The sequence below is a fragment of the Phacochoerus africanus genome, chromosome 4, assembly GCF_016906955.1.
Source record: "Phacochoerus africanus isolate WHEZ1 chromosome 4, ROS_Pafr_v1, whole genome shotgun sequence".
In the NCBI taxonomy this organism is placed as follows: domain Eukaryota; kingdom Metazoa; phylum Chordata; class Mammalia; order Artiodactyla; family Suidae; genus Phacochoerus; species Phacochoerus africanus.
Genome location: NC_062547.1, coordinates 7,243,420 through 7,269,301, shown reverse-complemented (window position 1 = coordinate 7,269,301; position 25,882 = coordinate 7,243,420). Strand labels below are relative to the sequence as shown.

The following is a 25,882-nucleotide window of genomic DNA, read 5'->3' as shown; positions in this document are numbered from 1 at the left end:
GGAATGGTCTCGTCTGACCCTCCTGGTCCCTGGGTCAGCCGGGCAGGGGTTACCGGGAAGGATCTGAGGCTCGGAGACCAATGGCACGGCCTCAGGTCTCAAGGTCAGGGTCTGAGCCTCCCTCGAGGACTCCAAAGCCCTACCCTTTTGCTCTGGTCCAGCGTCCTCCCACCCGTCCCCCCACACCTGGCCTCAGGTAGGGTGGGCACCTCGGCCCTTTCAGGGACAGAGCCAAGAAACCAGGTCTGGGTGAGGTGGGCTCCTGGGACCACTTCTCCCTTCTCCACTCAGCTCCTGTCACATCAGAAGTGGGGCCAGGGTGGCTGTCCCCTGGGAGAGTGGCAAGGAGCCTGGTGCCGCAGCAGGGCAGCCAGGGGAAGGAACAGAGGGGTGGCCAGGTGGCTGGTTAGAGGCCAGGGGTGGCGGGAGAGCGTGTGGCAACCTCTGGTGGCAACACGGGAGGTGCTGGGTGCAGAGGTGGGGACAGGGGGCGGTGGAGGTCAAGGCTGAGGCCGGGGCAGGGCAGGGACAGAGGAAGAGGGGGCGGGCGGTGGGCACAGTTTATTCCACTTCATGCAGACACTGACCCACACACGCAAGGAGCTTAAAAATACACTGAACCGCACGGGGTCCGTCTCCCAACCTCCCCCCCAAGACGCAGGAAGACACTTGGCTGATGGGTCAGGGTCCGAGGGTCCAAGAGCCTCCATCCTGGAACAAGGCAGCAGTGTGGGCCCAGGTGGTGCAGGGGGCAGTGTCCTTTCTCCCCAGAGGAAAAGTGCAGAGACAGGGCCGAGGCCCCAGGCAGGGAGGCTCCACTCTCACAGACACTGGCAGCGGGTGGGCCAGGCAGGGTCCTTCCCGCTCCGTCCTCTGAAGGCCGCCCCGGCCGGCTATGGGCCTCAGCCCTTGGAGGTGTGGGAACTGAGGTGCCGCCGGGCTGGCCGGGCGCGGTGGGCAGCAGCGCCCTTGGGTCCTTTGCCCGGCGCTCAGTCCCGGGCCTCGTCCAGACGCCACTTCAGAGTGTGGTCCTTGTGCGCGTCGGGGAGGATCTGGTTGCGCATCCCTCCGAGCAGGTTGGACGTGGCCTCCGTGGCCAGGATGAGGGGCTTCACCACGGTTGGGGGCAGCTGGCGGATCACGCCCCCCACCGCGCCTGTCAGCCCCTTCTGCTCGTGGCCCCGAGAGGCCACCTCGCAGATGGTCTGAGCCGTGTCCAGGATGCCCTGCGGAGGGCGGAGGTCAGCGCGGGGTCGGGGTCGGGGTCGGGGTCGGGGGAGGGCAGGGGGAGGACGCGGGACAGGCGGGGCGGGCCTCCTCACCTCGCGAACCGTGTCGTAGGCCTTGGCCACGCCCTCCCGCAGGTCGGCCGGCTGCTGGCCCTTGCGCAGCCTCCGCACGGAGCGCTTGTCCTGCAGGGAGCGGGAGATGGGCGCCGCCGGGGACAGGATGTCATACACCGTCTCGGCTGTGGCCTGGGGGAGCACGGGGGCCACCGGGTGAGGAGAGGGGGCCCCGGGCAGCCAGGGACGGCCCCTCGACCCCAGCCCCGAGCCCCCCCCCCCCCCCCCCCCCCCGCCCCTTCCCCGCCCACAGCCACACTTCACTGTGCGGCTGCTCCTGCCCAGGCACCCCCCCACCCAGGTCGGGGGCCGCGTGCCTCCTGAGGGACCTGGGTGCCCCAGATGCAGCTTGAGCTGCTCGCAGTGCCCATCCTGCTCCTTGCCGGCTCCAGGGGACAGCCCTGGCAGAGACCTGGCTCCCGTCCCGCCCTCCCCTGCAGATCACAGAGCCGTCTCCAGGTGTGACCCTTCTGTCCACCGGCTCCTCTGCCCTCAGCATCACCCCTTCCCACCCAATTTCCTCCCCTGGCTGTGCCACAGGCCAGCTTGGTGTTCCCAGGGGCGTCAGCTGCCTGCTTATCCCTCCGGCTTCTCTAGCGACCTTGCCTGGCCCCCACCCCCCACCCCCACGTTGTGCACCTGCAAGCTCACACCCCCTCCCCAGGACTAAACACCTGCCGGGCCAGCCCCCTCCACTCCTGACTCAGGGCAACTCCGACAGCTCCCGACAATTCCCTGCTTTGCGCCTGGGCCAGTCTGGGGGCCTCGGTTTCTTTGTCGGTAAACAGAGCCGCCCCTCTTCCCTTCCCTTCAAGACACGGCCATGAGCACAGACCTACTGGGCTTTAGCCCGCAGGGCACTCGCCCTCCCACACTGGAGCTCCTGTGGTTCTCGGGGGTTCCAGCTGTGGGCCGCACCCTGGTCACCTGGCCTCTCAGTGACCTGGCTCATTACATACCACATACCCAGCTTGCCCACCTTCAGTAGAGCTGTGGGGATGGAACTGGGCAGCATGGAGCAGAGCCTCCGGCCCCACAGGGCCCGGACACGAGGTACCTACTTACCTGGATAGCTTGCACCAGCCGGTTGCTGAGTTCTAAGGCGGCTGAGGCTGTGGACGAGCCAAAGGAGGCAGCCCCCCGCTGCAGCCCCCTCATGAGGCGCCCGTCCTTCCTATACTGCTCGATGGGCAGCCACAGCAGGTCCCGGAATCCTTGGACTAGGGGTACAGGGTTGTCAGAGATGCCCAAGGCTGCCCCCACCTACCCTGCTGTGGGACCTCTTCCACTTATTATTACCCAACAGCAGCTTCTAGGCTGCCCAAGAGTATGGCAGTTTCAAGCACCCCCAAAGTCAGATACTCACAGAGCTGGACCACAGAGTGCATGGGGCCCACGCCCCCCAGCAAGCCAGGCAGCTGGTTCTTGCGGATGTCCTGCAGCCACTCATTGAGAGCATAGCCCAGCACCTTGTCCACACCCAGGAGCCTAGGAAGGGGAGAGGAAGAGGGTGGGGTGGGGCAGAGCCTCGCCGAGGGGGTCACAGGGCCAGGAGGACCCAAAGCACCCCAACGTTCCCCATGCCCCCACCCAGCCCTGTGGAGGAATGACTGTGCCCATTTTACAGAGGACAAACTGAGGTCCCAGAGGGGTGACGTCTTGGCCTAGGCCACCGTCAGGAACAGAGAAAGGCCCTGGAGAGAGGCCTGGAGGCTCACCCGTGCCGGCAACAGAGCCGCTTTAGCTTCAGCTCCGAGCAGTTGAGCTGGGCCAGGCCTATGAGGAGCCCTGCGAAAGTGCCCTGGGGAGGGAGGAAGGCTTGGAGTGTCTGTGATGGGGCCCAGGGACCCCCGACAGGTGCCACTGGAGGCTGACTCGGCAGCTGATGGTGGCTGGACACAAGCCCTGGCCCCTGGTTCCCAAAGCCCAGGCCGCTCCTGGGCAGAACGGGGCTTGACGGCGCCACCTACCACCTGGTCCATGGTGACATGCTTGCCGTGGTAATCCAGCCAGATGGGCACCTCCGACGTGAAGCGGAACTCCCTGGGTGGGGAGCGGGGAAGGGGTCCTTGGGTCACTGGCCTGGCTCCCTGCAGCCTGGCCTGGTGCCCCCAGCCCAGAGCCCTACCTGAAGTAGATGGGCTGCTGCTCCGAGGAGGCACCGTGTCTACTGCCTGCGGCCTCCTGGGCGCCGATGCTCTCCATACCCTCGGGCTGCCCTTCCTGGGCGCCGCTGGGCTCGACTGGGGTCTCGGGGTGAGCTGGAGGAGAGATGGGGTGCACAGAGACCAAGGCTGGGCCCAGGGCTGGCTGTGAGGCAGGAAGCCCGGACCCTCCACTCCCTGCCCAGCCCTCACCTTCAGCTGAGGCCTCCGCTGGGACCATGGGGTTGATGTTGGCAGCCAGGCTGGTGAAGAAGTCCCTGAGGAAGAGCAGGGCATCCTGCCGGGGCAGGAGCACGTCAGGTCAGAGGCCCCCAGGCGGCGGGATACCCTCGGGCTCTGCCCTCAATCGGCCCGCTCACCTGATCCACGTTGAGCCGCAGAGGCAGCAGCGAGACGCGGAGACAGCACTCAGGTCCACCCAGGTTGGTCACGGGGGCCACGTGCAGCGCTTTGATCTTGAGCTGAAGGCAGAGGATGAGTCCTGTCCATGCTGTCCCCTCGGCCAAGCCTGCCCGAGCACCCCCCACATCCTCCAGGCTCACACACACCCCGGGTGCGGGTGTGTCCGTGCCTGTGTGTGTGTATGCACACATGCACACAGGCAGGCGGGGGTGCCCTGCCTGGGGGGGGGCCCACGGGGGTGGCCTGTACCATGTTGGAGTGGGTGCGCCGTGGCATCCGCTCGCTTGTGTGTAGGTACAGGAATTTGTTGATCTGGGAGGAGGCCAGCCGGTCTCGGACCTCGAGCTCCTGTACGACGAACACCTGGCGGGACAGCGGCTGCTCTTCCAGCTCCTTGCCGGGGGCGACAGGGCCGGGCTCCGCTGGGTATGCCTCATGCTGGAAGCTTACCTGCAGGGTGGATGGAGGCCTGAGGCTGGGGAGGCGGGGCTGGAGAGGGAGGGGGTTCACCCAGGCTCCCCGCCTCCAGCCCCACATCAGTCCCCGCTGTGGCTGCCCCCTGGACACCAATGCAGGGAGCTCCTGACCACCCCCCCACCCCCGACAACACCACCCCAATCCATCTGCCCTGCTCTCAGCCTTCCCAGAGCTTCAGTGGCACCCGTACCCTATCACCCCAAGTGCAAACCTTGGTTCTGGTCTTGCCCTCTAATCCCCCCATCACCAGGTCTGTCAGTTTTGCTTCCTCAAAACATGCCCCCTAATCCCTCTGTACTTCTGTCACCTTCATGCTGCACCTGGTCTTGGGGCTGCTGTCACTCATCCGGAGGGAGCTTTGCTACCTCATTTTTTCTTGGCCACACCCATGCCACATGGAAGTTCCTGGGCCAAGGATCGAACCTGCGCTACAGCTGTGGCATCGCCGGATTCTTTACCTGCTGTGCCAAAAAGGAACTTCCATTTCTTTTTCTTTTTTTTTTTCTTTTTGGCTGACCTGCAGCATATGGAGTTCCCAGGCCAGGGATCAGATCTGAGTTACAGCTGCAACCTATGCTGCAGCTGCGGCAATGCTGAGTCCTTAACCCACTGTGTCCAGGAGCTGCAGACACCACAGTGGGAACTCCCAGAATTCTCCTTTGCCTGCCCACCTCCCGCCCTACAAACTCTTCCCTATGGCCTGGCAGGGCCTCACTTCCTCCAAAGCCTGCCTGCTGCCCTTGCTCCTGGTGTGCAGGACGCTGGCCTCTTTTCTGCCCTTGACGGGGCAGAGCCTCCCTCACCAGCCCTGGCCTCCTCTCCCTGTCACCCCTCGCTGACACCAGCTCCTAGGCTGCGTCACATCGAGTCTCTGTGGAGCCCTGGCCACCACTGGCCTCACCTCCTCCTGCGCTCTTCCCTGCCCAGCTGCAGCCTTGCTGGCCTCCCTGCCTGCAGCCCTCACCCGTCGCCCTCTGCCCCGCACCTCTTCCGGGCTCACTTCCTCGCTTCATTGTGCCAAATGGCTCATTTACATGGGGACTTTCCTGCCCTACCGGTGCCCTCTGCTGGCCCGCTTTCCCTGGGCATCATGTCATCACGTTTGACTCTATTCACCTCTAGTCTTTTTTTTCCCTTATGTCTTTTTAGGGCCGCACCCACAGCCTATGGAGGTTCCCAGGCTAGGGGTTGAATCAGAGCTGCAGCTGGCTGGCCTATGTCACAGCCACAGCAACTCGGGATCCGAGCTGAGTCTGCAGCCTACACCACAGCTCATGGCAACGCTGGATCCTTAACCGACTGAGCTGAGGCCAGGGATCCAACCAGCATCCTCACAGAAGCTAGTAGGGTTCGTTAACCGCTGAGCCATGATGGGAACTCCTATATATCTCTAGTCTTATTGGGCTCCCTCCTCCACAAGAGACAGGAAGGCAGGGTTTGTGTCTGCTTAGCTCAGCGCTACATCCAGCATCTAAAACAGCACGGCAGCAGCTTCATGATCACGTGGCTTAGTGCATGACCAGGGGCCCTCGGGAGGACGCCACGGAGTGAAGGGCTAGCCGAGCGGCAGAGATGGGGTCCTGTCCCTGACCCCTTCCGCACCCTGAGCCCCCCGCTCACCTTGCTGAGCTGGATCTCCATGAGGACATGGTGCTGCCTCCCACTGCCCCCCTGCGCACGCCAGGAGTTCTGGGGCCGGTTGGGGCCGGAGGAGCGGGAAGGGGAGCCCCTGGGGCCTGCGAGGCCAGCTCTTGCCCTGGGAAGAGGAACAAGGGTCATGCTGACTCAGGGGAACCCCTTCCCCCTGTTCCCTATTTTTTCTCATTTGTTTCATTTTTGGCCACCCTGTGGCATATGGAGTTCCCAGGCCAGGGATCAGATCTGAGCCGTGGTCGCGACCTAAGCTGCAGCTGCAGCCAATGCCGGATCCTTAACCCACTGTGCCAGGCTGGGGAGCGAACCCGATCCCGTTGTGCCACAGTGGGAGCTCCCCCTTGTTCCCGCTCAACTTTCAGTCTGGGGCAGAAGACCCTCTCCTGGGAGGTGGGCGGGGCAAAGAAAGAAAAGTAGTTGAGGCCAGCAAGGTGAGGATCTGGCTCAAGGCCACCGGCTGCTGAGGGTCAGAGCTGGACCCCAGCCCAGTGCCCTGGCGCCGCAGCTGCCACCTGCACCCTCTCCTCACCTGTGTCCGGGGTGGGGCCCAAAGTCTCGGCCCCCATAGAGGTGCCAGACGAGGGACACCTCCCGCAGCACCACACGACTGCTGGGCACCGGGAAGTGGGCGGGGGCCCGCAGCAGGTCCGTGCTGCCCAGCGGCTGTGAGAAGTGCCCGTCCTGCACAACGATGGGGCCTGGATGCAGCTGCGTCACCACGGGCTCCCCATCTGGGGGCTGCAGGGAGAAGGCCAAGGAGCGTATGGCACAGATGCTCTCCCAGGTCCAGGCTGCCTGCTTCTCCCCCCGCCTCACATCTCCCTCCCCCTTTTCACAAAAGATGGCCCTCACGGGCCACTGTCCTGAGCGTCCTGAGTGACCCCTCCTCGTTCCTGCCAGCCGTGTTTCCCTGGAACTAGGTCTTGCTGGCATGTGACAGTGAGTTCAGATATTCCCACTGGCACTTGGGGGCCATGAGGTCACACTCTAGCAGCCAAATGGTTCTGCTCGCCCTCCTGCCCTCTGCCCTGTCCCCTCTCTCCCTTTCTTTCTTTGGTCTTTTTACAGCCGCACCCGCGGCATATGGAGGTTCCCAGGCTAGGTAGGGGTCGAATCGGAGCTATAGCTGCTGGTCTCCGCCACAGCCACAGCAACGTGGGAGCAAAGCTGCGTCTGTAACCTACAGCACAGCTCACGCAACGATGGATCCTTAACCCACCGAGTGAGGCCAGGGATCAAACCCCCATCCTCATGGACACTAGTCGGGTTCATTACCACTAAGCCATTATGGGAACTCCTCTCCCTCCCTACTCTTGAATGTTCTGGCCCCTTCTCTTTTTCTCTAGAAATCTGTTCAAAGGCCAGAGTGAGAGCTGCCTCCCCAGGGAGACCCTCCAGGCTCACCCATGGACCCAACCCCACTTCTACCCCTCGCACAGTGGGAGCTCTAGAAGGGTCCAGAACTAGGCCACCCTCCCTGGCCCCGGGCCGGCCTGCCCACTACGTACCAGGATGCCCAGACCAGGAGCATCAAGGATGCAAAACTCATCACTATCCAGAGTGTCTCCATCCCCCTCCTCTTCTTTTTCATCTTCTTTGGCCTCCGAGCTGGACCTCAAGCTGCTGGTGGGGGCCCCAACAGGGGCCGAGGGGGGCTGGGCCCCACTCCGTTCACCTGGGAACAGGTAGACCGACACTGGCGAAGCCTGAAAGAAGGTGCTACCTGTGCGGGGAGAAACAGAGGCTGGTCTGGGGGATGCCCAGTGGGGGTGCCTGACTGTCCGCCGGCCCCACGGCACCCTACACCACCTGAAGCCTGGGCCAGCTCCCGCAGGCTGCGCTCGGTGTCCAGGAGGGCGTCAGCCAGGTCCCGCTGGTTGATGAGGGCTGCCTCCACTGGGGGGCAGGAGGGCAGGGAGGCAGGGCTCTCGGAGAGCTGAGCAGGGCAGGGAAGGAGTGGTGGATGAGTGTCAGGAGGGAGGGGCGGGCCCCAGGGCTCCCCCATCACCAGGTCCCTGGCGGCCACGGCGGGAGAGGGGCCAGCAGAGCTCTGGGAGCTTGTCCCACCAGGCCTCACCTGGACCTTCTGGCCGGCGATCTCCGTGGGGCTGGGGGGCCGGGGCGGGGGGTGCAGGTCGCCCCCGCTCATTACGTACTGGAGCAGGTTGACCAGCAGGGCGCAGGAGTCGGCACAGCTGTGCAGGTGCATCACGTTGTTGGAGCAGCGCAGCTCGAACAGTGGCTGGCTCTGCAGGGCACGGGCGTCAGCCCAGGCCCTATGCCCGCCATACCTGGATGGGGCTGGTGGCCCAGCCCGACGGCCCACTGGCTGCTTGAGCAAACTGAGCCCAGAGAGTAACAGGGGCTTTGCCCAGGGCCGCCTGAGGAAGCAGCAGTGCACTTCCTGTGAAGGGCTTTGCATGCCCAGCCTCCTGAGTCCCTCGCCTCAGCCCAGGGAGGCACGGCCCAGCATTTCCCTTTTACAGAGGAGGAAACTGGGCATCCACAAAGGCTGTCTGCTTCTTTTTTCTGGCCATACCTGCGGCATGTGGAAGTTCCCAGGCCAGGGATCAAACCCACACCGCTGCCGTGGCCTGTGTCACAAGGGAACTTCCAGCTCTGCTCTCTCTTGGCTACAGCTGCCCTCTGCTGGCAGGGTTCATGCTGGGGGATGGCCACAGAGGGCCTGGCCTTTCCCAGGAGGGCTGATGACCAGAGCCCAGCATGGGCAGGGCCGTCAGTGACTGTGACCTGAGCCTAGGCCGAGGGGGCAGAAGCTAAGAGAGGGTGTGTGGGGAAAGAGTGACCCCTGAAGGCTCCCTTGCCCCCGGACCCGCTCGGCCTGGAGGACCTGGGGCGACAGCCACACTCACCAGTTTGTCCTCAGCACTCCCCTTCCAAGTTTTGATCACGAGCTCCAGAAGGTCCACATCCAGGACACAGACGTAATCTGAGGCAGAAGGCAGAAGCCCCTGCTGCCTCACCCTCCCCGGCCCCTGCCCCAGGGGGAGAATCTGGGTTTATCTGGGTGTGTGCACACAGGTATGGGCGCTGAGACCCTGGCCAGCAGCCGGGCGAGGACTGTGGCTGCTCTGGGGACCAGGGGACACTGTCCCTCAGAGGGGAGGGAGTCCAGCCCCGGGCCCTGCCCACCTCGGCGCAGATCCGGGGCCTCCAGCTCACACTTGTCAGACAGGTACAAGGCGGAGTCGTCAAGGATGAACCTGGTGGGGAGAAGGGCTGAGAAGGGCCCGGGAGCTGCTGCAGGTGGCAGCTCCTTAGGGGCTGCTGGGGGTGGGGCTCCCAGAGGTGGGCAGAGGGGGCTCCCACAGGAAACTGGCACCAGGCCTTCTCTGGCCTTGGTGTCTTGTCTGTACTGTGTGGTGACTGGCAGCAGGCACTCGGGAAACCACGCCTCTCTTAAAGGAGGCAGCACTTAGCTTTTGCTAAATAATTCCAGCTCCTCCACTTCATCTGGGCCTCAGAGCGGCCCCGGGAGATGTCCTGTCCCCCCATAGCCAGCACTGTTCTTTTTTTTTTTTTTTCTTTCAATTCTTTTTTTTTTTGTCTTTTTGTTGTTGTTGTTGTTGTTGCTATTTCTTGGGCCGCACCCACGGCAGATGGAGGTTCCCAGGCTAGGGGTCGAATCGGAGCTGTAGCCACCGGCCTACGCCAGAGCCACAGCAACACGGGATCTGAGCCGCGTCTGCAACCTACACCACAGCTCACGGCAATGCCAGATCGTTAACCCACTGAGCAAGGGCAGGGACCGAACCCGCAACCTCATGGTTCCTAGTCGGATTCGTTAACAACTGCGCCACGACGGGAACTCATTTCTTTCAATTCTTGTGACCTTTGGTACTTTTTGTTTGTTTGTTTTTTAGGGCTGCACCTGCGGCATTTGGAGGTTCCCAGGCTAGGAGTCAAATTGGAGTTTCAGCTGCCAGCCTACATCACAGCCACAGCAATGTGGGATCCAAAGTACGTCTGCAACCATAGCTCATGGCAACACTGGATCCTTAACCCACTGAGGCCAGGGATCGAACCTGTGTCCTCAGGGACGCTACTCATATTCGTTTCCGCTGAGCCACGATGGGAACTCCCTCCCCATATTTCTTAATGTTCTTCAATCTGACTTTAATGGCTGGGTGGGCCATGTTTACTGACAGGAAATCTGGGGGCCCTTAAATTGTTTACAAAGTTGTGACAATTTTATTTACTTATTTTTCCTCTCCGGGGCCACACCCGCAGCATATGGAGGTTCCCAGGCCAGGTGTCCAATTGGAGCTGCAGCTGCCAGGCTACACCACAGCCACAGCAATGCCAGATCCAAGCTGCATCCTCAACCTACACCATGGCTCGTGGCAATGCCAGATCCTTAACCCGCTGAGTGGGACCAGGATTAAACCCCCATCACCACAGATACCAGTTGGGTCCATTAACAACACTGAGCCGCAACGAGAACTCCAATTTTGACTGTTTTAAATTATACTACGGAGGCTTACATTCCACCTTTCTTACCCTTATATCCTTTTTTTGGGGGGGGGCTGCACTCGCAGCATATGGAGGTTCCCAGGCTGGGGGTGGAATTGGAGCTGTAGCCACCAGCCTACGCCAGAGCCCCAGCAACACCAGATCCAAGCCGCGTCTGCGACCTACACCACAGCTCAGAGCAACGCCGGATCCTTAACCCACTGACCGAGGCCAGGGATCGAACCCACAACCTCATGGTTCCTAGTCGGATACGTTAACCACTGAGCCATGATGGGAACTCCTCCTTATATCCTTAAGATGATCTCCAGAAATAAAACGACCAGGTCACAGAGCTCAAGTGCTTTTAAGGCTCTGATGTGTGATTCAGAGGCTGACCGGCTCTAGGGAGGTGAAACCCCATCTGATTCCTCAGGGAGCATCATGGCAACGTACGGAAAGGCTCAGAGGGGCCTGAGGATATACAGCAGGTGGGCAGGACCCTGGGGGAGTGGCAGCTGCCGGGCGACTCTGGATGGGATGGACAGGGAGCTCGGGGGGTGGGGTGGGTGGGGGTGGGGGGAGCCGCATACCTGAGCAGGAAGGTGGAGGTGTCCATGACGATGTTGCTGGAGAGGGTGAAGGTCTCGGCAGTGACAAGGACACGTACAGGGAGGTAGAGGGGCCTGGAGGGGGTGTGTCACGCTTGGGCTGGGCACGGGCAGGCCCCTTCCACGTCAGAGCCTCCCGGTGCCCGGCCCCCGTGCCTGGGTACCTGTAGTCCACGGCACAGGAGAACAGGTGTACGTGCAGGACGGTGATGACCGTTGGAGGCAGGTAGCCCAGCACTGGGTCATCCAGGACATCCAAGAACTCCAGCAGCTTTGGGGGCCCAGGTGAGAGGGACAGGAGGATGAGGGGTGTCCTTGCTCTAACCTCCCCACCCCAGCGCAGCCACCCACTTGCTGCCACCCAGCTGTCCATCACACCCTTCGCCTGGGGGGCTCTGCTCCGAAGCCAAGCCTAGAGGAGTTCCCGTCGAGGCGCAGCGGAAACGAATCAACTAGGAACCATGAGGTTGCAGGTTCGATCTCTGGCCTCGCTCAGCAGGTTAAGGATCCGGCGTTACCATGAACAGTGGCATAGGTGGCAGACGTGGCTCAGATCTGGTGTTGCTGTGGCTGTGGCGTAGGCCGGCGGCTGTAGCTCTGATTAGACCCCTAGCCTGGGAACCTCCATACGCCAAGGGTGTGGACCTAAGAAGCAAAAAAAAAAAAAAAGAAGCCAAGCCTAAGAGACCTGTTGCCCACACCCCCCCTTGCTCACCTGGGAGTGCCAGCTCTGTTCTGGCAGGGCCATGAAGTGACGCAGGGTGGCTCTGTGTAGCCGGAGTGTCACCAGGAACTCCTGGGGGCAAGAGGGCACAGTCGGCAAGGCAGCAGCCCAGCCCTCCACGCACCAGGGAGGCGGCAGCCCTCGCCAAACAGGTGGGCCAGAAGCAGATGCGGCTGTACCTTAATGTTCTTGTGCGGGTCCAGCTGGATGCGCACCGCCGTGGACAGCATGTGGGGGCCCCGGCCCTTGCGGCCTGAGGCTCCTTGCTCAGTCACCCCTTCCTCCGACGGGTAGATGGTTCGGGCCAGCTGGGCCGGAGGAGCGAAGGTGGGTGGCTCCAGGCGGCTGGGCAGCAGGTAGTCCTCCACGGCCGCTGGGGAGGCATCTGGTGAGCCCCCTGCCAAGCGGGCTGACCACCCACGCCGCCCAGGGCATACGTCCCTCCTGTCCACAGGCCCCAGAGACCCCATGGCGACTGGCCCCCAGCCCTCACACCTCGGTGGTAGAGGGTTGCCTTTTCGGCTTCCAGGCAGAAGTAGCCGAGTCCTGGCTGGCCTCGGTACTGGGAGACACTGAAGACCGTGCTGTGTTCCATGTCCAGCACCAGTTCCCCGTGTGTGGCCTCCAGCCGCCTCCCACACTCATCCTGCAGATGGAGCACGTGGCTGGGCCTCACCGGCTACACTCAGCCGCCCCCACACCGTCAGGGGTGAGGAGGCCTCCTGGAGCCCTGGCCTGATGAGAACCAGCTCCAGCCTCCACCCAGACTGCTACAAGTTTGGACCAGCACTTTCTCTCTCCCTTTTTTGGCCCCACTTGCGGCATGCAGTTCCCAGGCTGGGGATTGAACCTGCAGCACAGCAGTGACAACGCTAGATCCTTAAACGCTAAGCCACCGGGGAGCTCCAGCACTTTCTATTTTGCATCAGAGGGGCAGTGTCAGCGTCCCCACCCTATACGCTACCCAGCATCAGAGGGTGCCCAGCTGGACCCCAGCACTGTGGCTTGCACACAGCAGGTACTAATAAGTGGCTGGCAGGGCGTGATGGGATGGGTGGGCCCGTGGGGGTGGGTGGGTGCTGCTGGTTAGACAGGCCACACTCAGCCCCCGGTGGGGCCTGTTTCCCACATTCCCAGCTTGGAGCTGCTCACACTGGCCTGGCTCTCGTGCCAGTGGGGGCTCTGGGGTCAAGGGCTCACCTCCTCCGGCTGCCCTCACCTTGGTCTCGCAGTGGGCTGTGATCCGACCCTTGAACACCGTCACCAGGGCGGAGAAGGTGCTCTGGGAGTGACGGCCCAGGGACTCGGGGGCCAGGGGCGGGGGGGCACCCGATGTCCCTGCTGAGAAGTGCTGCGTGTCCTCATCATCCGAGTCCGAGTCTGGGGTGAGATCAAGGAGCCCAGTGGGAAGGAGCCCTCGGGGGGCGGGCTGCCCTGGTCCCAGGGCCCCAGCAGGACGCCCCTCCTACCCAGCTTGAAGGCAGACTTGCACATCTTGAAGTTGTCGTGCCAGAAGCCCGAGGCGCCCGGGAGGCCAGGAGGGTGGATGGCGGGGGAGGGAGCAGGGGCAGGAAGCAGGTCCGCAGGCTCCCACATGAGCAGGTCATTGTTGATCCTGAGAAGGTGGTTGGATCCCGGCGGTGAGGGAGGCCCGGCCCGGCCCCTTGCCACCCCTTGCCCCGCCCACGTCGCCACCTGTTGTAGAGGCTCTCGTAGACCTCCTTGCTGGGCAGGAAGACATGGGTGCTGGGCAGCACCACTTCCAGGCTGCAGCGGGACAGTGCCAGGGCTCGGTTCTGAAAGGCCTTCATCTCCTCAGGGTCTCCAGGAATCACCATCTGGACGGGGGAGCGGGGACGGGGAGAGGAGAAACGTCAGGGCCTGCTGCTGGCTTCAGAATCTGATCCAGATTGGAGTTCCCATTGTGGCACAGTGGTTAACGAATCCGACTAGGAACCATGAGGTTGCGGGTTCGATCCCTGGCCTTGCTCAGTGGGTGAAGGATCCGGCGTTGCCCTGAGCTGTGGTGTAGGTCGCAGATGTGGCTCGGATCCCACGTTGCTGTGGCTGGGGCTTACGCCGGTAGCTACAGCTCTGATTAGACCCCTAGCCTGGGAACCTCCATAGGCCGCAGGTGAGGCCCTAGAAAAGGCAAAAAAAAAGACAAAGAATCTGATCCAGATCTGCTGCCCGACCTGTCATTCGTTCATTCATTCATTCGTTCACACAGACCCTCCACTAACGGGATGGAGGACAGTGACGCGCTCATTCACGTCGGCTCCTTTATTCGGGTCATTATCCCTGCTTTCCAGATGGGGAAGCGCATCCGCAGGTAACTCCCCGAGATGACACCATCACTCAGTGGACTCAAACCCAGGCTGTTTGGCTCAGAGGCCGGGCCCTTGATTGCCTCTCCCTCAACCCTCATCACCTTCAGAGAAGAGGATTCTGGGACCCAAATGCCACTGCTGAAAAGTGGTTGATGGGAAAGGGTCGGGATCTCCCCCTCGAGGACCCACGCCCCCTGGCCCTGCCCTCACCACCGCCCCCCCTCTGGGGCCCCAGGAGCTGCGGAGTTCCTGCCTCCCCACTGACCAGACGATGGGAGAAGGGAAAGTCTCATTGGCGCAGGGGTCACAGTGTCTGGTGCTCCAGGGGATCCTGTCCCACTGGCCCACAGCCACCAAGTGGCTCCCATTAGACTCAGAAGGTCCCAGGCCTCACCTCTTCCGTCTCATACATGGTCCTTTTGGAGGAGAAGGGTGAGGGCTCGGGCTCCCGAAGCTCGCACAGAGTCTCGGCCGACAGCTCCAGCTCTTCTCCCTTTTGCGGGGCCGTTTCCCACTGTGCACTGCTGATCTGGGGGTTCAGGGTCACCACTACCCTGGCAGGGCACAGGCCTGTCACTGGCCTGCAGGGTCCCCTAGCCCCTGGTCCCCAGTGGCCTCCCACCACCCTCAGTAATAGCAGAGCTCCCCTCTCCTGTCTGCTCCTTCCAGAGCCCCAACTTACTGGGGCAAGAAGTACTTGTGCCCAGGGCTCTTGGGATCCAGGGCTTTGGAGACCCGCAGGCAGGGGACAGGTGGCTTCTCACCATCTTCGTAGGTGACTGGAGGGGAGGGGGAGGGGCAGGGGGTCATTACCGCCACCTGTCCCCATTTTTTTCCCCACACTAGGTGGGTCAGTGGGGCCCTCAAGAGGTGAGCCGGGCACCCCCCTCCCCATGACAGCTGTGTTTTATTGGTTACAGACCTGTGACCCCCCCCAACACACACCTGGGCGGCCCAGGGAGAAACAGTCTACACTGCCCATTGCCTGGCAGAGCCCGGGGAGGGGCAACACTGCTACCTCACAGAGCTGATGAGGCCTGGGCCGGGGCCTGCCCCCACCAGGATCCAGCCCCTTCCTAACCCAAAGGCCACCCACCACTCCTAGAGGCCTGAGCCCCCTGCCCAAGGGGTCGCCCCCTGGGCGGTTCTTACCATGTAGGTCGGAGCAGGTCAGTTCCAGGCGGGTGGGGGCTGGGGGACCAGGCCCACTGCTCAGCTCTGACCGGAACTGGGGCTCAATCAGCTCCAGCCGCAGCAGCTCGGTCCGCACGGCCCGGCCCGCCCAGGGGTCCCGCTCAGGCCGCAGGTCAGCAATGGGGAAGTGCAGCTGCAGTGTGGCCCGCGGTGCCAATAGGCACACCACAGTCTGCTGCTCAGCAGCTGGCGGGGGCTCTGCCTGCGGGTGGGGGGGTGTCAGAGCTGCTGCCAGCACCCCGCACCCCCACCCCCCACCCCCACTGTGGTCAAGGGCCAGAGGGCCCACGCCCTGCTCTCCACCCCAGCTGGGCATCTCACCAGCAGGCCCGCAGGCGGCTTGGGAGGGGGTGTGGTGGCCAGACGCAGCAGGGCAGCGAGGCGGTCCAGGGCCCCCAGCTCCACATCTGCCTGGAAGTCAGCCAGGTCCAGGGCCAGTTCTGAGTGATAATGGCAGGCAGCTGGGCGCCGGGGCCGGCTCTGAGGGTGAGGGTGCTCAGGTCAGCAGGGGCTGGGGGGTGGGTGAGGGCGGGGTGGGCAGGACTCCCCTTGAGCGAAAACAGAAAGAACACAGAGGCCTCCCGAGTTGTGGGGAGAAGAGCCAGGAGGGCACGGATGGGGGCACCTTCACCAGCCTGCTTGAGGCAGGTGACCAGGCTTGTTTAATGAAAGCTACCCGACACTTACCACTCCCAGGCAGGGAGGTTGGCAGAGAATTGCCAAAATGAGCCCGGAGGGGGGAAACAGGGCTAAGAGAATGGTATAGGGGTGGCCCAGGTGTGTTTGAGGGTCCTGGTTTGAGCAGAGGTGAGGAGGATGGAGGGTGGGAACAGGGAGGCCCCAGAGGGGGCCGCTGGGGGGCACACCCCATGGGAAAGAGGCAAGGGCCGGGGTGGGGGGGGCAGTTACCTTGGACACCCGGCGCAGGGTCTGTGTGTGGCGCAGATGCGCGCAGGGCTGAGTGGAGGCCTGGGAGCCCAGGCTGCTGGGGAAGCTCAGGATCTGGGAGGGACATGGGAGATGAAGGGAGGGCCGAGCCCCGCATGCCCGCCCTCGCCTCCAGGCCCTGCCTCGCTTGTCCTGGCACTCAGCCCTCACCTCTGCGTACTCGGGCTCTGAAGTGTCCCGGGGCCACAGACACTCCAGCACCTCCAGCTGCCCGAAGTGCACCTCCGTGCTGGTCACCCGCCGGCCCCTGCTGGTCCGGAGCTCCCAGGACAGCTGTACAGCGGCACCTGTTAGCCTACGGGGAGGAAGCTGGGCATTGGAAGGGGGCCAGGGGGGCCCAAGGAGTCCCCTCCAGCTCAGGCCCCACCATGGGCTTGTACCGGACATGGCTACAGGGACAGGCCCTCTGGAAGCGCGGTCGGAGATGGGAGAAGTCATGGGAGCCAAAGGACCCATCCTTGGAGGCATCAAACTCAGCAAAAAAGTGGGTGGTGAGGTCAGCTAGTCCGGAAGATGGGGCGCACGTCTGAAGTAAGGTCAGGGTCACGCCCCCCAAAGTCATCTTCAGCAGCGAGTCGGGGCGCAGGGTGTTCGAGGTGGGCGCAGGGGCCGTCTTACCTGAGTGGACAAAGGCTTCAGGGCAGGCTCCCCAGAGCTCCCGGGCATCCCAAGCCACAAGGACTGGCGCCGGGCCTTCCTCCAGCCCGTCCTGCCCCTGGAGGACTCACCGGTTGGGGGGGCCTGGGCAGAGGGCCGGCGAGACGCAGGGGTGCTGTGCACAGAGGAGCCCAGGTCCACGTCGGAAAGGGAGAGCTCGGACAGGGCCGAGGCCACACTGCTTGTGAGGCCCGTCATGGAGAAGAAGAGGTCTGTGGGCCAGAGAAGGGGGTCAGAGCCAGCCAGGCTTGTCCCCCTGACTCCTGCAGCCACTGCAGACACCCCGCCAACAGCCAGGTCTGGCTCCACACCCACCAGTGCTCTCCAGGTTGACGAGGGGGTGCGAGAAAGGGTCTGGGCTGAGGGGCTCAGCTACAGTCCCTGCCTGCAGCTGCTGGTTCAGATCCTGCTCGATCAGCCACAGGTCTTCAGCACCTAGTGGGCGGCTCTTATTCAGCTTGTCAGCCAGGCCCTCGGGGTCTACAAAGGACACTTGTGTCAGTCTAGTCTGGATGGCCCCCTCGCAGCCACCTTGTCCCCCTGGCCCGCCCAGAGGCCTCACCTGCAAGGCTCACGGCGCCAAGCAGTTCCTGGAGCTGCTGGAGCTGCTGTGGGGTCAGGAGCAGGTGCAGGGAGCCCAGCTGTCCAGACACCTCCAGCTGGGGGTGGAGGAAGCAACCGTGGAGCCCACACCAGCCACTGCCGCCACCCACCTGCCCTCACCCTGACAAGGTACAATGCTCGCTGCCAGGCTAAGCTCCGTCACCAACCGGCTGTGTGACCCTGGCTACAACCCGACCCCTCTGAGCCTGGGTTTCTCCAGTTGTCAGAAGGCAGTGATCTGCCCCACTCAGTGACCCCGCTCTGTGCCAGGGAAGATCAGCATTGCTGAGGAAGGCTCTGAGATGGGGCACCCTCCCTCCTCCCCCCCAGGGGTCTGAGGACCCACCTTGGGGCCTGGGAAGGCCTCATTCTGCTTCAGTTTCACCGTGAGCTCCAGGCACCCTGAGCAGCTGCCTATCTGCAAAGGAGGCTGTGCAGGTCCTTCCTGGGAGGCAAGAGGACACAGGAGGGCAGGGGACAAAAAGAGCCAGTCGTGACAAAACGGTCAGAGGGATGGAGGTGGAGCAGGGCAGGGTCAAGGGCCAGAGAGGACAGGGGTTAGAGGGAGAAAGCGACAGTGAGGACCAGGGCCGGCCCACCTGCGGGGGGAGCTCCTCGAAGTGCAGGCGAACCCCCGCCAGCTGCAGCAGCTTGTGGAGGAAGGCGGGGGGCTGGTGCACATCCACGGGGGGTGCCTGGCTTGGGTCTCGCACGGCCTCATCGCAGTACTCCAGTCTGGGGAGTGGAGGGCCAGCTCTTGCCCAGGCCTCCCTGGGCTGGTGCCCCGCTGCCCTCAGTGTCTGCCCCAGGGGCCTGGGGTTGGCAAAGTCTGGCCTGCGGAGCTGCCCCATCAGAGCCAGGCCCTCTTGGGCCTCCATGGCCAGTGCTTGCTCCACAGACCCTCAGCATGTCACCTGATCCTCAGGGCCCCGGCCACCCTGGGCCTGCACCACCTGGCCCCTGGACACCCACCCCAGGCTCACAACACAGCTCCGGTCAAGCCGCAGCCCAGGCCCACCTGGACTTGCTCCGAAACTTGCCAGGGGCCCGGGCTGGGAGTGGGGTCAGGGGCAGAGCCATTCAGCAGCCACTCACCCCGCTCTCCCTCACACCAGCCTGGCCTGCTTGGCCGGGCCCCTACCTTTGCACATGGATTTCCACGGCCACGCCACGCTCCCCGTCACTGGGCGAGTGCTCCACCCTCACGACAGTATCTAAGAAGGTCACCTTGATCCTTCGCAGTACTGAGGGGTGGGAAGGGGTCTCAGGTTGGGCAGAGCAGCAAGGGGCAGACAGAGTTTCCCTGCCCGAGGCCCCTGCCCTATGGGCCGTGGAGGGGCCTGCTCACCTGTCTCAATGGTCTGGGCGAACATCTCCAGTCCTTCCAGGGGCTGTGGTGGCTCAGAGGGTTCGGGCGGCCCGTCCCGCAGGCACTCCTGAGCCAGCTGCATGCTTGTGGTCATGCACGAGGCCCAGCTCTGTGAGTCGGCAGCCCCCGGCCCTGCAGGCAGAAGAGGGTCTCAGGGCGGGCAGGCCCAGGCCACTCCTGGGTGGCCTGCTCCCCGACCCTCACCCCCACCCCCTGCCCCAGCTTCGCCCTGCCCTCACCTGGGCCCTGGCGGGGCTGTAAGGTGAGCTGGAGCCCTGACACGTGCACAGTGCAGTGGTCAGTGAGCAGCGCGGCCCAGGGCACAGCCACCTCGATAGAGCCCACGAAGCCTTCCACCAGCTCCAGCGGTGACTCCATTGACTCCAGCACCTCATTCACCGACTGGGAGCAGGCAGGAGACAAAGCCAGCTCAGGGGAGCCCCAGAGCCAGCTGGCTCCCTGGCGCTGCTCTCTGTCTGGCTGGTCCTGCTTGGAGGACGCCCTTGCTACCTAGTACAAGGTACAGTCTTTGCACCATTGTTCCCTACACATGGTGCGCAGTCTCTCCAACCAGAAGAGGGAAGAGCTGAGGGACGAAGAAGGAGCCCCGCACGGGGACAGCACGTGCAAAGGCCTTGCTGAGAGTGGCAGCACCCCCGCGCACCCGGGTGAGATGGAGTTTAGGAGAGAGTCCAGGAGAGGCAGGCAGGGGTGTGACCTGAGTGGGAGCGGGCCCCTAGCTCCAGAGACACATGATGTCACGGTCCCTCTCTCTGAGGCACAGCTCTGGTTTCTGATAGGGGAGATGTACCCCCACCAGTCTGGGAGCTCCCCGCAGGCAGGAGCCCACCTGCCTTCTCGGAGTGACTCCAGGCACTCTGTGTGGTGCCCCCCAGAGAGGGCCTCAGTAAACACTTGCTGGACCCATGAATTAGATACATGACAGAACCAGGAGACCCAAAGAGATCAAGTCCAAATTCCTCACTCAGAGAGCCACAGATGGAACACTTCTGGGACTAGGCTCGTCACCCTGTATACTATGGGGACAGGGACTGAGACCCATGCCTCATTCCTCATCCTCTCCTGGGGTCCCAGGCACTCTGGGGAACTGCAGGCCAGGCAGCTGGGAGGAAGGGCTGGCATACTGGGAAAGCACCAATCCACTTCGGCCCAAGCCCTCCCTGGAGGCCAAGAGAAAAGCAGCCTAGCTAGGAGCCAATTAAATCCCTAACCAGAGGGCAGGGTGGGTGGGAACATAGAAAGAGGCTGAGGTCAGAGGTCAGAAAAGGTCACCTGCACTGGGATTCACAGGCAAGAAGTGCCACCAACTCCGGACTCAGGAGTCTCCGCTCAGGAAGGCCGGCTTCTCCTGCCCAGACTGTATTAAGGCTGAGCACCCTGTCTGCTCCCCCAGAAGACTGAGAAGCCCCTGATTCCATGCCCACCCCTGTTACTTTGGACTGGGGGGCTGACCCAGTGCCAGACCCGGTCTGGTGCCTCTAAGCAGTGGCTCCTTTGCAACTTCCCAGGTCAGCTGAACGGTGAGTCACAGCCCCCAGGCTCAGGCCTGACCCAGACTTTACTCCTCTCTGCTTCCCCAACGTCACTCTTCTCTGCCTGAGGCCAGGCCTCTCCACCTTTCTCCGAGGGCTTTCCTCTAGGTGGGGATGCCGGATGCCTAAGCCCCTCCCCAAACACCAACTTGGTCCATCCCACTCTCTCCAAAGCAGGAAGTAGGCAGCGAGGCAGCCACACAAAGTGTTGATCAACACTGGTGCTGACGCGGTTGTTGACATACATATCCCGCGGTGAACCCCAACCACTGGGCCCAGGGTCGTGGGGTTGAGGTCAGGGCACCTTTCCCACAGGTGCCCTCAGCAGGGTCCTGGACCTCTGCCAGACTCCCCTAACCAGCGATATGCCCCAACTCTGTCACTTCCCTGGCCTGGTCCCAACAGAGGCCCCCTGGTTCCTCTGATCCCTCCCCTCCCTTTCCTAAGCCCCATTGGCACCAAGTGCTCAACTCGGGCCTCAAACATGATGTGCTTATTCTGTCACTTATCTCCAGATGAGTGACATCCCAATCCTCAGCCTCAGTTTCCCCTCCTGTGAAGCAGAGGCAGGGACCCCCTTCCCGTACAGCTTCTGGCTCTAGAGGCGATCAGCTGGGGTCCCTGTGACCCCTGGAAGGGGCTGGACGCCCAAGGCCTCTCCACCCCGGTGCCTGGTCCCCTAGTCCGATTCTTTCACAAGGAGCCTCAGGTCGCTGCGCCCCCTCCGCCCCGTTCGGACCCTTCCAGGGCTCCGGCCTGAATCCTCACCCAGATCTCCAGATGTATATCCCTCAGGGCAACGCTGCCCTTGTACAGATCGAGGCTGAGCTGGTCCAGGCTGAGGTGCTCCTGGAAGAAGTGACCCAAGTAGTGGTGCAGTAAGTAGCGGCAGACCCGCTCTTTCACACAGTTTGACCATGGCCACAGCCATCGTGACATCTCGGAGAGCGCCGGGCCCGGGCCACCTCCGCTTGCCGCCCGCCAGCGTTCCCCGTCCGGTTGCGCTGTTCACTAGAGCCCCCGGCTCACCCCGCCGCTTCTCTTAGCGCCAGGCCGCACCCCCGGACGCCCGACCACGCCCCCCAAGCTCACTGCCATTGGCCACTGGGAAGGGCGAGTCCTCCTGATTGGCCGCGGGGGCGGAGCCTTGAGGCGCGAAAAAGAGACTGGGCTCGCGGTACGCTATAGGGCTCCCAGTCTTGATTTACGCTTGCGTATAAATTCTGTGTGGGAGGACCTTTAACCTCTCTCCTAAGGGCTCTGGGAAGGGTGTTGTGGCTTGAGGTACCAGCCCCGCAAAGGAATGCGCATGTGCCGACTCGTCCAACTAGTACTTGAGGTAGTTGGGAAGGATTTAAAGGGACAGTATCCCATCCAACTTCGCTGTGCGCTTTCCAGAAGAATAGTCAGTGCGAGAGCCCCAGCTCGCATCTTTAGAAAGATTAAGTGAATAAACACTTGCATTTTATAAAACGCCTTACCTTCCTTTATCTCATTCAACCTTCACAACGATCTTCTAAGATAGAGATCATTGTCACTATTTTACAGAAAAGAAAAACTGATTTAAACAGAAAGCATCATGAAGGACGTCTTGTCTTCCACTCCTCACCTGAAATGTGGGACAGATTAACTGATCATCCCTTCTCCCTGTAGTTGGCCAGGCCTCTGGCCCCTCCCTGTAACGACAACAGCAACAACAACAACAATAATAATAACAACAATTTTTTACATCCCAAATCCTAAAACTCAATAGTGGAGTTCTCTTGTGCCGCAGTAGGTTAAGGATCCAGTGTTGTCACTGTAATTGCTTGGGTCACTGCTGGGGTGCTGGTTCAATCCCTGGCCTGGGGAACTTTCACATTCTGCTGGAGCAGCCAAAAACAAAAAACAAAAAACACAAACAAACCCAAAACAAAACAAAAAACCAAAACACAAAGGATGGATTCCAACCCCCTTGAGCAGAGATTTATTGTTTGGTATCACCCTTGAGCTAAGAATGGTTTTTACATATTCCAAGAGTTGGAAAAAACCCAAATGGGTAAGATTTCATGATGTGAAAATCATATGAACTTCACTAGTGTGTCCACAAATAAAGTTTTAGTGTTACACAGCCGTGCTTGTTTGAATAAGTATTCTCTAGGGCTCCTTTCTTACCATAGCAGGGTTGAGTACTTGAGACAGAGGCCTACAAAGCCTAATAATTTATTTTCTGGTCCTTTACAGAAAAAGTTTGCCCAGCCCTGCTCCACAAGTTTGGTCATACAAGACCCTAACATCATGATGACTGAAGATGGAATTATAATTCCATTTTAGCTTTACCAGGGAGATGGACTGCAGTCTAAAGCCAAAATTCAGCCTGAAGCGAGGGCAGCCCCTCTGGCCTGAGGGGCAGGGATCAAGATTCCAGTGCCAGCTCTGTGTGGCTTCAAGCAAGTCTTATTTAAGCTGCTCCTGTTGTAAGCCTGTTTTAAATCGCTCTTAACCTGGGGTTGGGCTCATAGGCGGGACAGCTCCTTACCTGGGAGAGACTGTGGAACAGCCTCAGAGAATTGTGGGAAACGCTAAGACCCCCCCTGTCCTAGGAGCCTGGCTAATAGGATGGCTGCTCAGAAAATGCTTGTGAAATGAATCAAGAGATCTGCCTGACCCCTGTGATAGGCCAGGGGCAGAGTTGGGTTCACTGAGTATTTATTAGTTAGGAGAAATAAGAGACATCATGAATGGAGCCTGTGGGCTGTCCTGGGCCCTGGACGTGTCACTCCATGTGCATGACCTCATCTGCTTTTTACCACACAGGCTCATAGGGAGGCACTATTTTTTTTCTTTTTCTTTTTAGGGCCGCACCTGCGGCATATGGAGGTTCCCAGGCTAGGGGTTGAATCGGAGCTGCACCTGCTGGCCTACACCACAGATCCGAGCCGTGTCTGCGACCTACACCACAGCTCACGGCAACATTGGATCCTTAACCCACTGAGCAAGGCCAGGGATGGAACCCGCAACCTCATGGATCCTAGTCGGGTTTGGTAACCACTGTGCTGCGAAGGGATCTCCCAGGAGGCACTATTAACATCCCCGTTTTACAGGAAAGGATACTGAGGCTGCGTGCCTCGGTGCCTGTGGAGCAAGTGAATGAACAAGCATCACTTCTCCTCCCAAAGGCAGTGGGATTAGAAGGGCAGATTCTGGAGTCTAGGAAAAAGTGTCCTTATATTCAGTCTAGGAGGGAGCTACCACTCCCCAGCAGTGGGAATTGAGAGCACTACACACAAGGGGTGGGGACACGGGGCCATTTCCAATGTCCAGACCTCAAATCTGAGATGCCTGCTTCCTAGGTTTGCTTCCTGCCCCTGAGGCGGCACGCGTGTCCTATCTTTCATTAAAACTTTACTAGGGGCCACATCTGTCTCTCAGAAGTGGGTGCCTGTGGGTTGACTCTTAAGCTTGATTCCCTCTGTGGCCGGGACACAGTGCAGTGTCTGTGTCACAGCAGCAAAGTAGACAGGTCTCAGAGGGATAGAAAGATCCTTCCTGCCACCTCCCCAGACAACATGCGGTGGACGCCACAGAAATGCAACAGATACACTGGCTCTGGGCGCTGGACCATGGATCTCAGTGAACTCAAGGGTCTGGGGAAGCGTAGGGCCGGGGTTCCTCCTCAAAGAATGAAAAGGGGGGAAGGCCAGGCTTTGTAGGGCTTCTCGGAGGGTATCCCCACATCCGATTAGACAGAAACTTATCAGGCAAACCACGTGCTCTCTCCCTTCCCCAGGAATGGCCCACCCAGGAGAAGCCCCTCTGGGAATTTCCTCAGTGAGATCAGGATAGACGTAAAAGTGATTATGGAAGGTGTGGGGGGGCTGCGGCTTTTCACTTGGAGACGGCGGAGGGCCTGGATTTTGCATTTTGTCTGAATCATGGTAAAGTGTACATGATAAATTTTATCATCTTAGCCATTTCTGCTTTCTTTCTCTCTTTCTTTCCCCCTTTCTTTCTTTTCAGGGCCATACCCTCAGCATATGGAAGTTCCCAGGCTGGGGGTCAAATTGGAGCTGCAACACTGGCCTACACCACAGCCACAACAGCGCCAGATCAGAGCTGTATCTGCCACCTACACCACAGCTCACAGCAACGCTGGAACCTTAACCCACTGAGTGGGGCCAGGGATCAAACCCACTTCCTCGTGGATACTAGTCAGTCTTGTTACTGCTGAGCCACACTGGGAGCTCCTGTCTCAGCCATTTGTAAAAGTACAATTCAGTAGGGTTAAGCATATTCACACCGTTGAGTTCCCTTTGTGGCTCAGTGGAAACAAACCCGACTAGTATCCATGAGGATGTGGGTTCCATCCCTGGCCCTGCTCAGTGGGTTAAGGATCTGGTACTGCTGTGAGCTGTGGTGTAGGTTGCAAATGCAGCTCAGATCTTAGCTGCTGTAGCTGTGATTCAGGTTGGCAGCTGTAGCTCTGATTCAGCTCCTAGCCTGGAAACTTCCCTATGCCACAGATGCAGCCCTAAAAATAAATAAATAAATTATATATATATATATATTTTTTTTTTCACACTGTTGTGCAACTAATCTCCTCAATTTTTTCATCTTGCAAAATGGAAATTTTATACTCATTAAACAATAACACCAAAATGTGTAAATTTTATGGAATGTGAGTGATATCTCAATAAAGATGACTGCAAAAATAATTTTCAGAATTCCCATTTGTGGCTCAGTGGTAATGAACCCGACTAGTAACCATGAAGATGCAGGTTTGATCCCTAGCCTCACTCTGTGGGTTAAGGATCCGGCGTTGCCGTGAGCCACATTGTAGGCTGAAGACGCGGTTTGGATATGTTTGCCGTGGCTGTGGTGTAGGCCAGCAGGTGCAGCTCCAATTTGAACCCTAGCCTGGGAACTTCCATATGCTGCAGGTGCAACCCTAAAAAACAAACAAACAAACAAACAAAACCCAACTCTCCACCCCTCATGTAACATTGTAACTATTTTCAGATCCAAGAAGTTTTAACCTCTGGCCTCCAACCTTCCGTGCCCCAGTCCTCAAACTGAGCTCGCCCTTTGTACAAAGCACCCACCCTCCACGGCCAACCTGGCCTGGAGACCCTCAAGAGTCCAGGGCGCTAGTCCTCGGGGGACCTGGGGTGGGGAGCTGGAGCTGGTGTCCTCCTGACTTAGGCTGGGAGGTGGGGGCCTGGGCTGTGGTGCCAGCTTCTGACGATAGGCTAATAACCTTGGGCAACGCACTTTTCCTCTCTGGGCCTCAGGGTCTTCGACCGGTTGTAGAAGGCTTGGTGGGCCTGCTCCCCCCACCCCCACGCCCCGCTTTTTTCTGCAGGGCCATGGGAGAGTCTTCATCTCCTGAGCCTGGGAAGTGGGC

General features: G+C 60.7%; 1 protein-coding gene across 1 annotated transcript; it reads right to left on the bottom strand.

Annotated features, from left to right (window-relative positions):
* Positions 1-546: 546 nt before the first annotated feature.
* ATG2A (autophagy related 2A) lies at positions 547-21,541 on the bottom strand. The gene is made up of 41 exons (XM_047775342.1): positions 21,268-21,541; positions 19,186-19,348; positions 18,926-19,078; positions 18,719-18,821; positions 18,177-18,312; positions 17,924-18,022; positions 17,537-17,633; positions 17,290-17,454; positions 17,046-17,186; positions 16,698-16,935; positions 16,468-16,612; positions 16,279-16,371; positions 15,691-15,849; positions 15,328-15,571; positions 14,858-14,954; positions 14,570-14,729; positions 13,541-13,683; positions 13,315-13,460; positions 13,065-13,225; positions 12,341-12,491; positions 12,025-12,218; positions 11,837-11,917; positions 11,286-11,392; positions 11,104-11,196; positions 9,194-9,264; positions 8,914-8,990; positions 8,118-8,288; positions 7,850-7,976; positions 7,549-7,763; positions 6,570-6,778; positions 6,008-6,143; positions 4,160-4,360; positions 3,868-3,969; positions 3,701-3,785; positions 3,472-3,604; positions 3,314-3,386; positions 3,062-3,144; positions 2,710-2,831; positions 2,409-2,563; positions 1,323-1,475; positions 547-1,226 (listed from the first exon to the last, which is right to left on the bottom strand). The coding sequence occupies exons 1-41, from the start codon at positions 21,436-21,438 to the stop codon at positions 990-992; spliced, it is 5,790 nt and encodes a 1,929-aa protein (XP_047631298.1). The 5' UTR covers positions 21,439-21,541; the 3' UTR covers positions 547-989.
* Between the last annotated feature and the right edge of the window lie 4,341 nt (positions 21,542-25,882).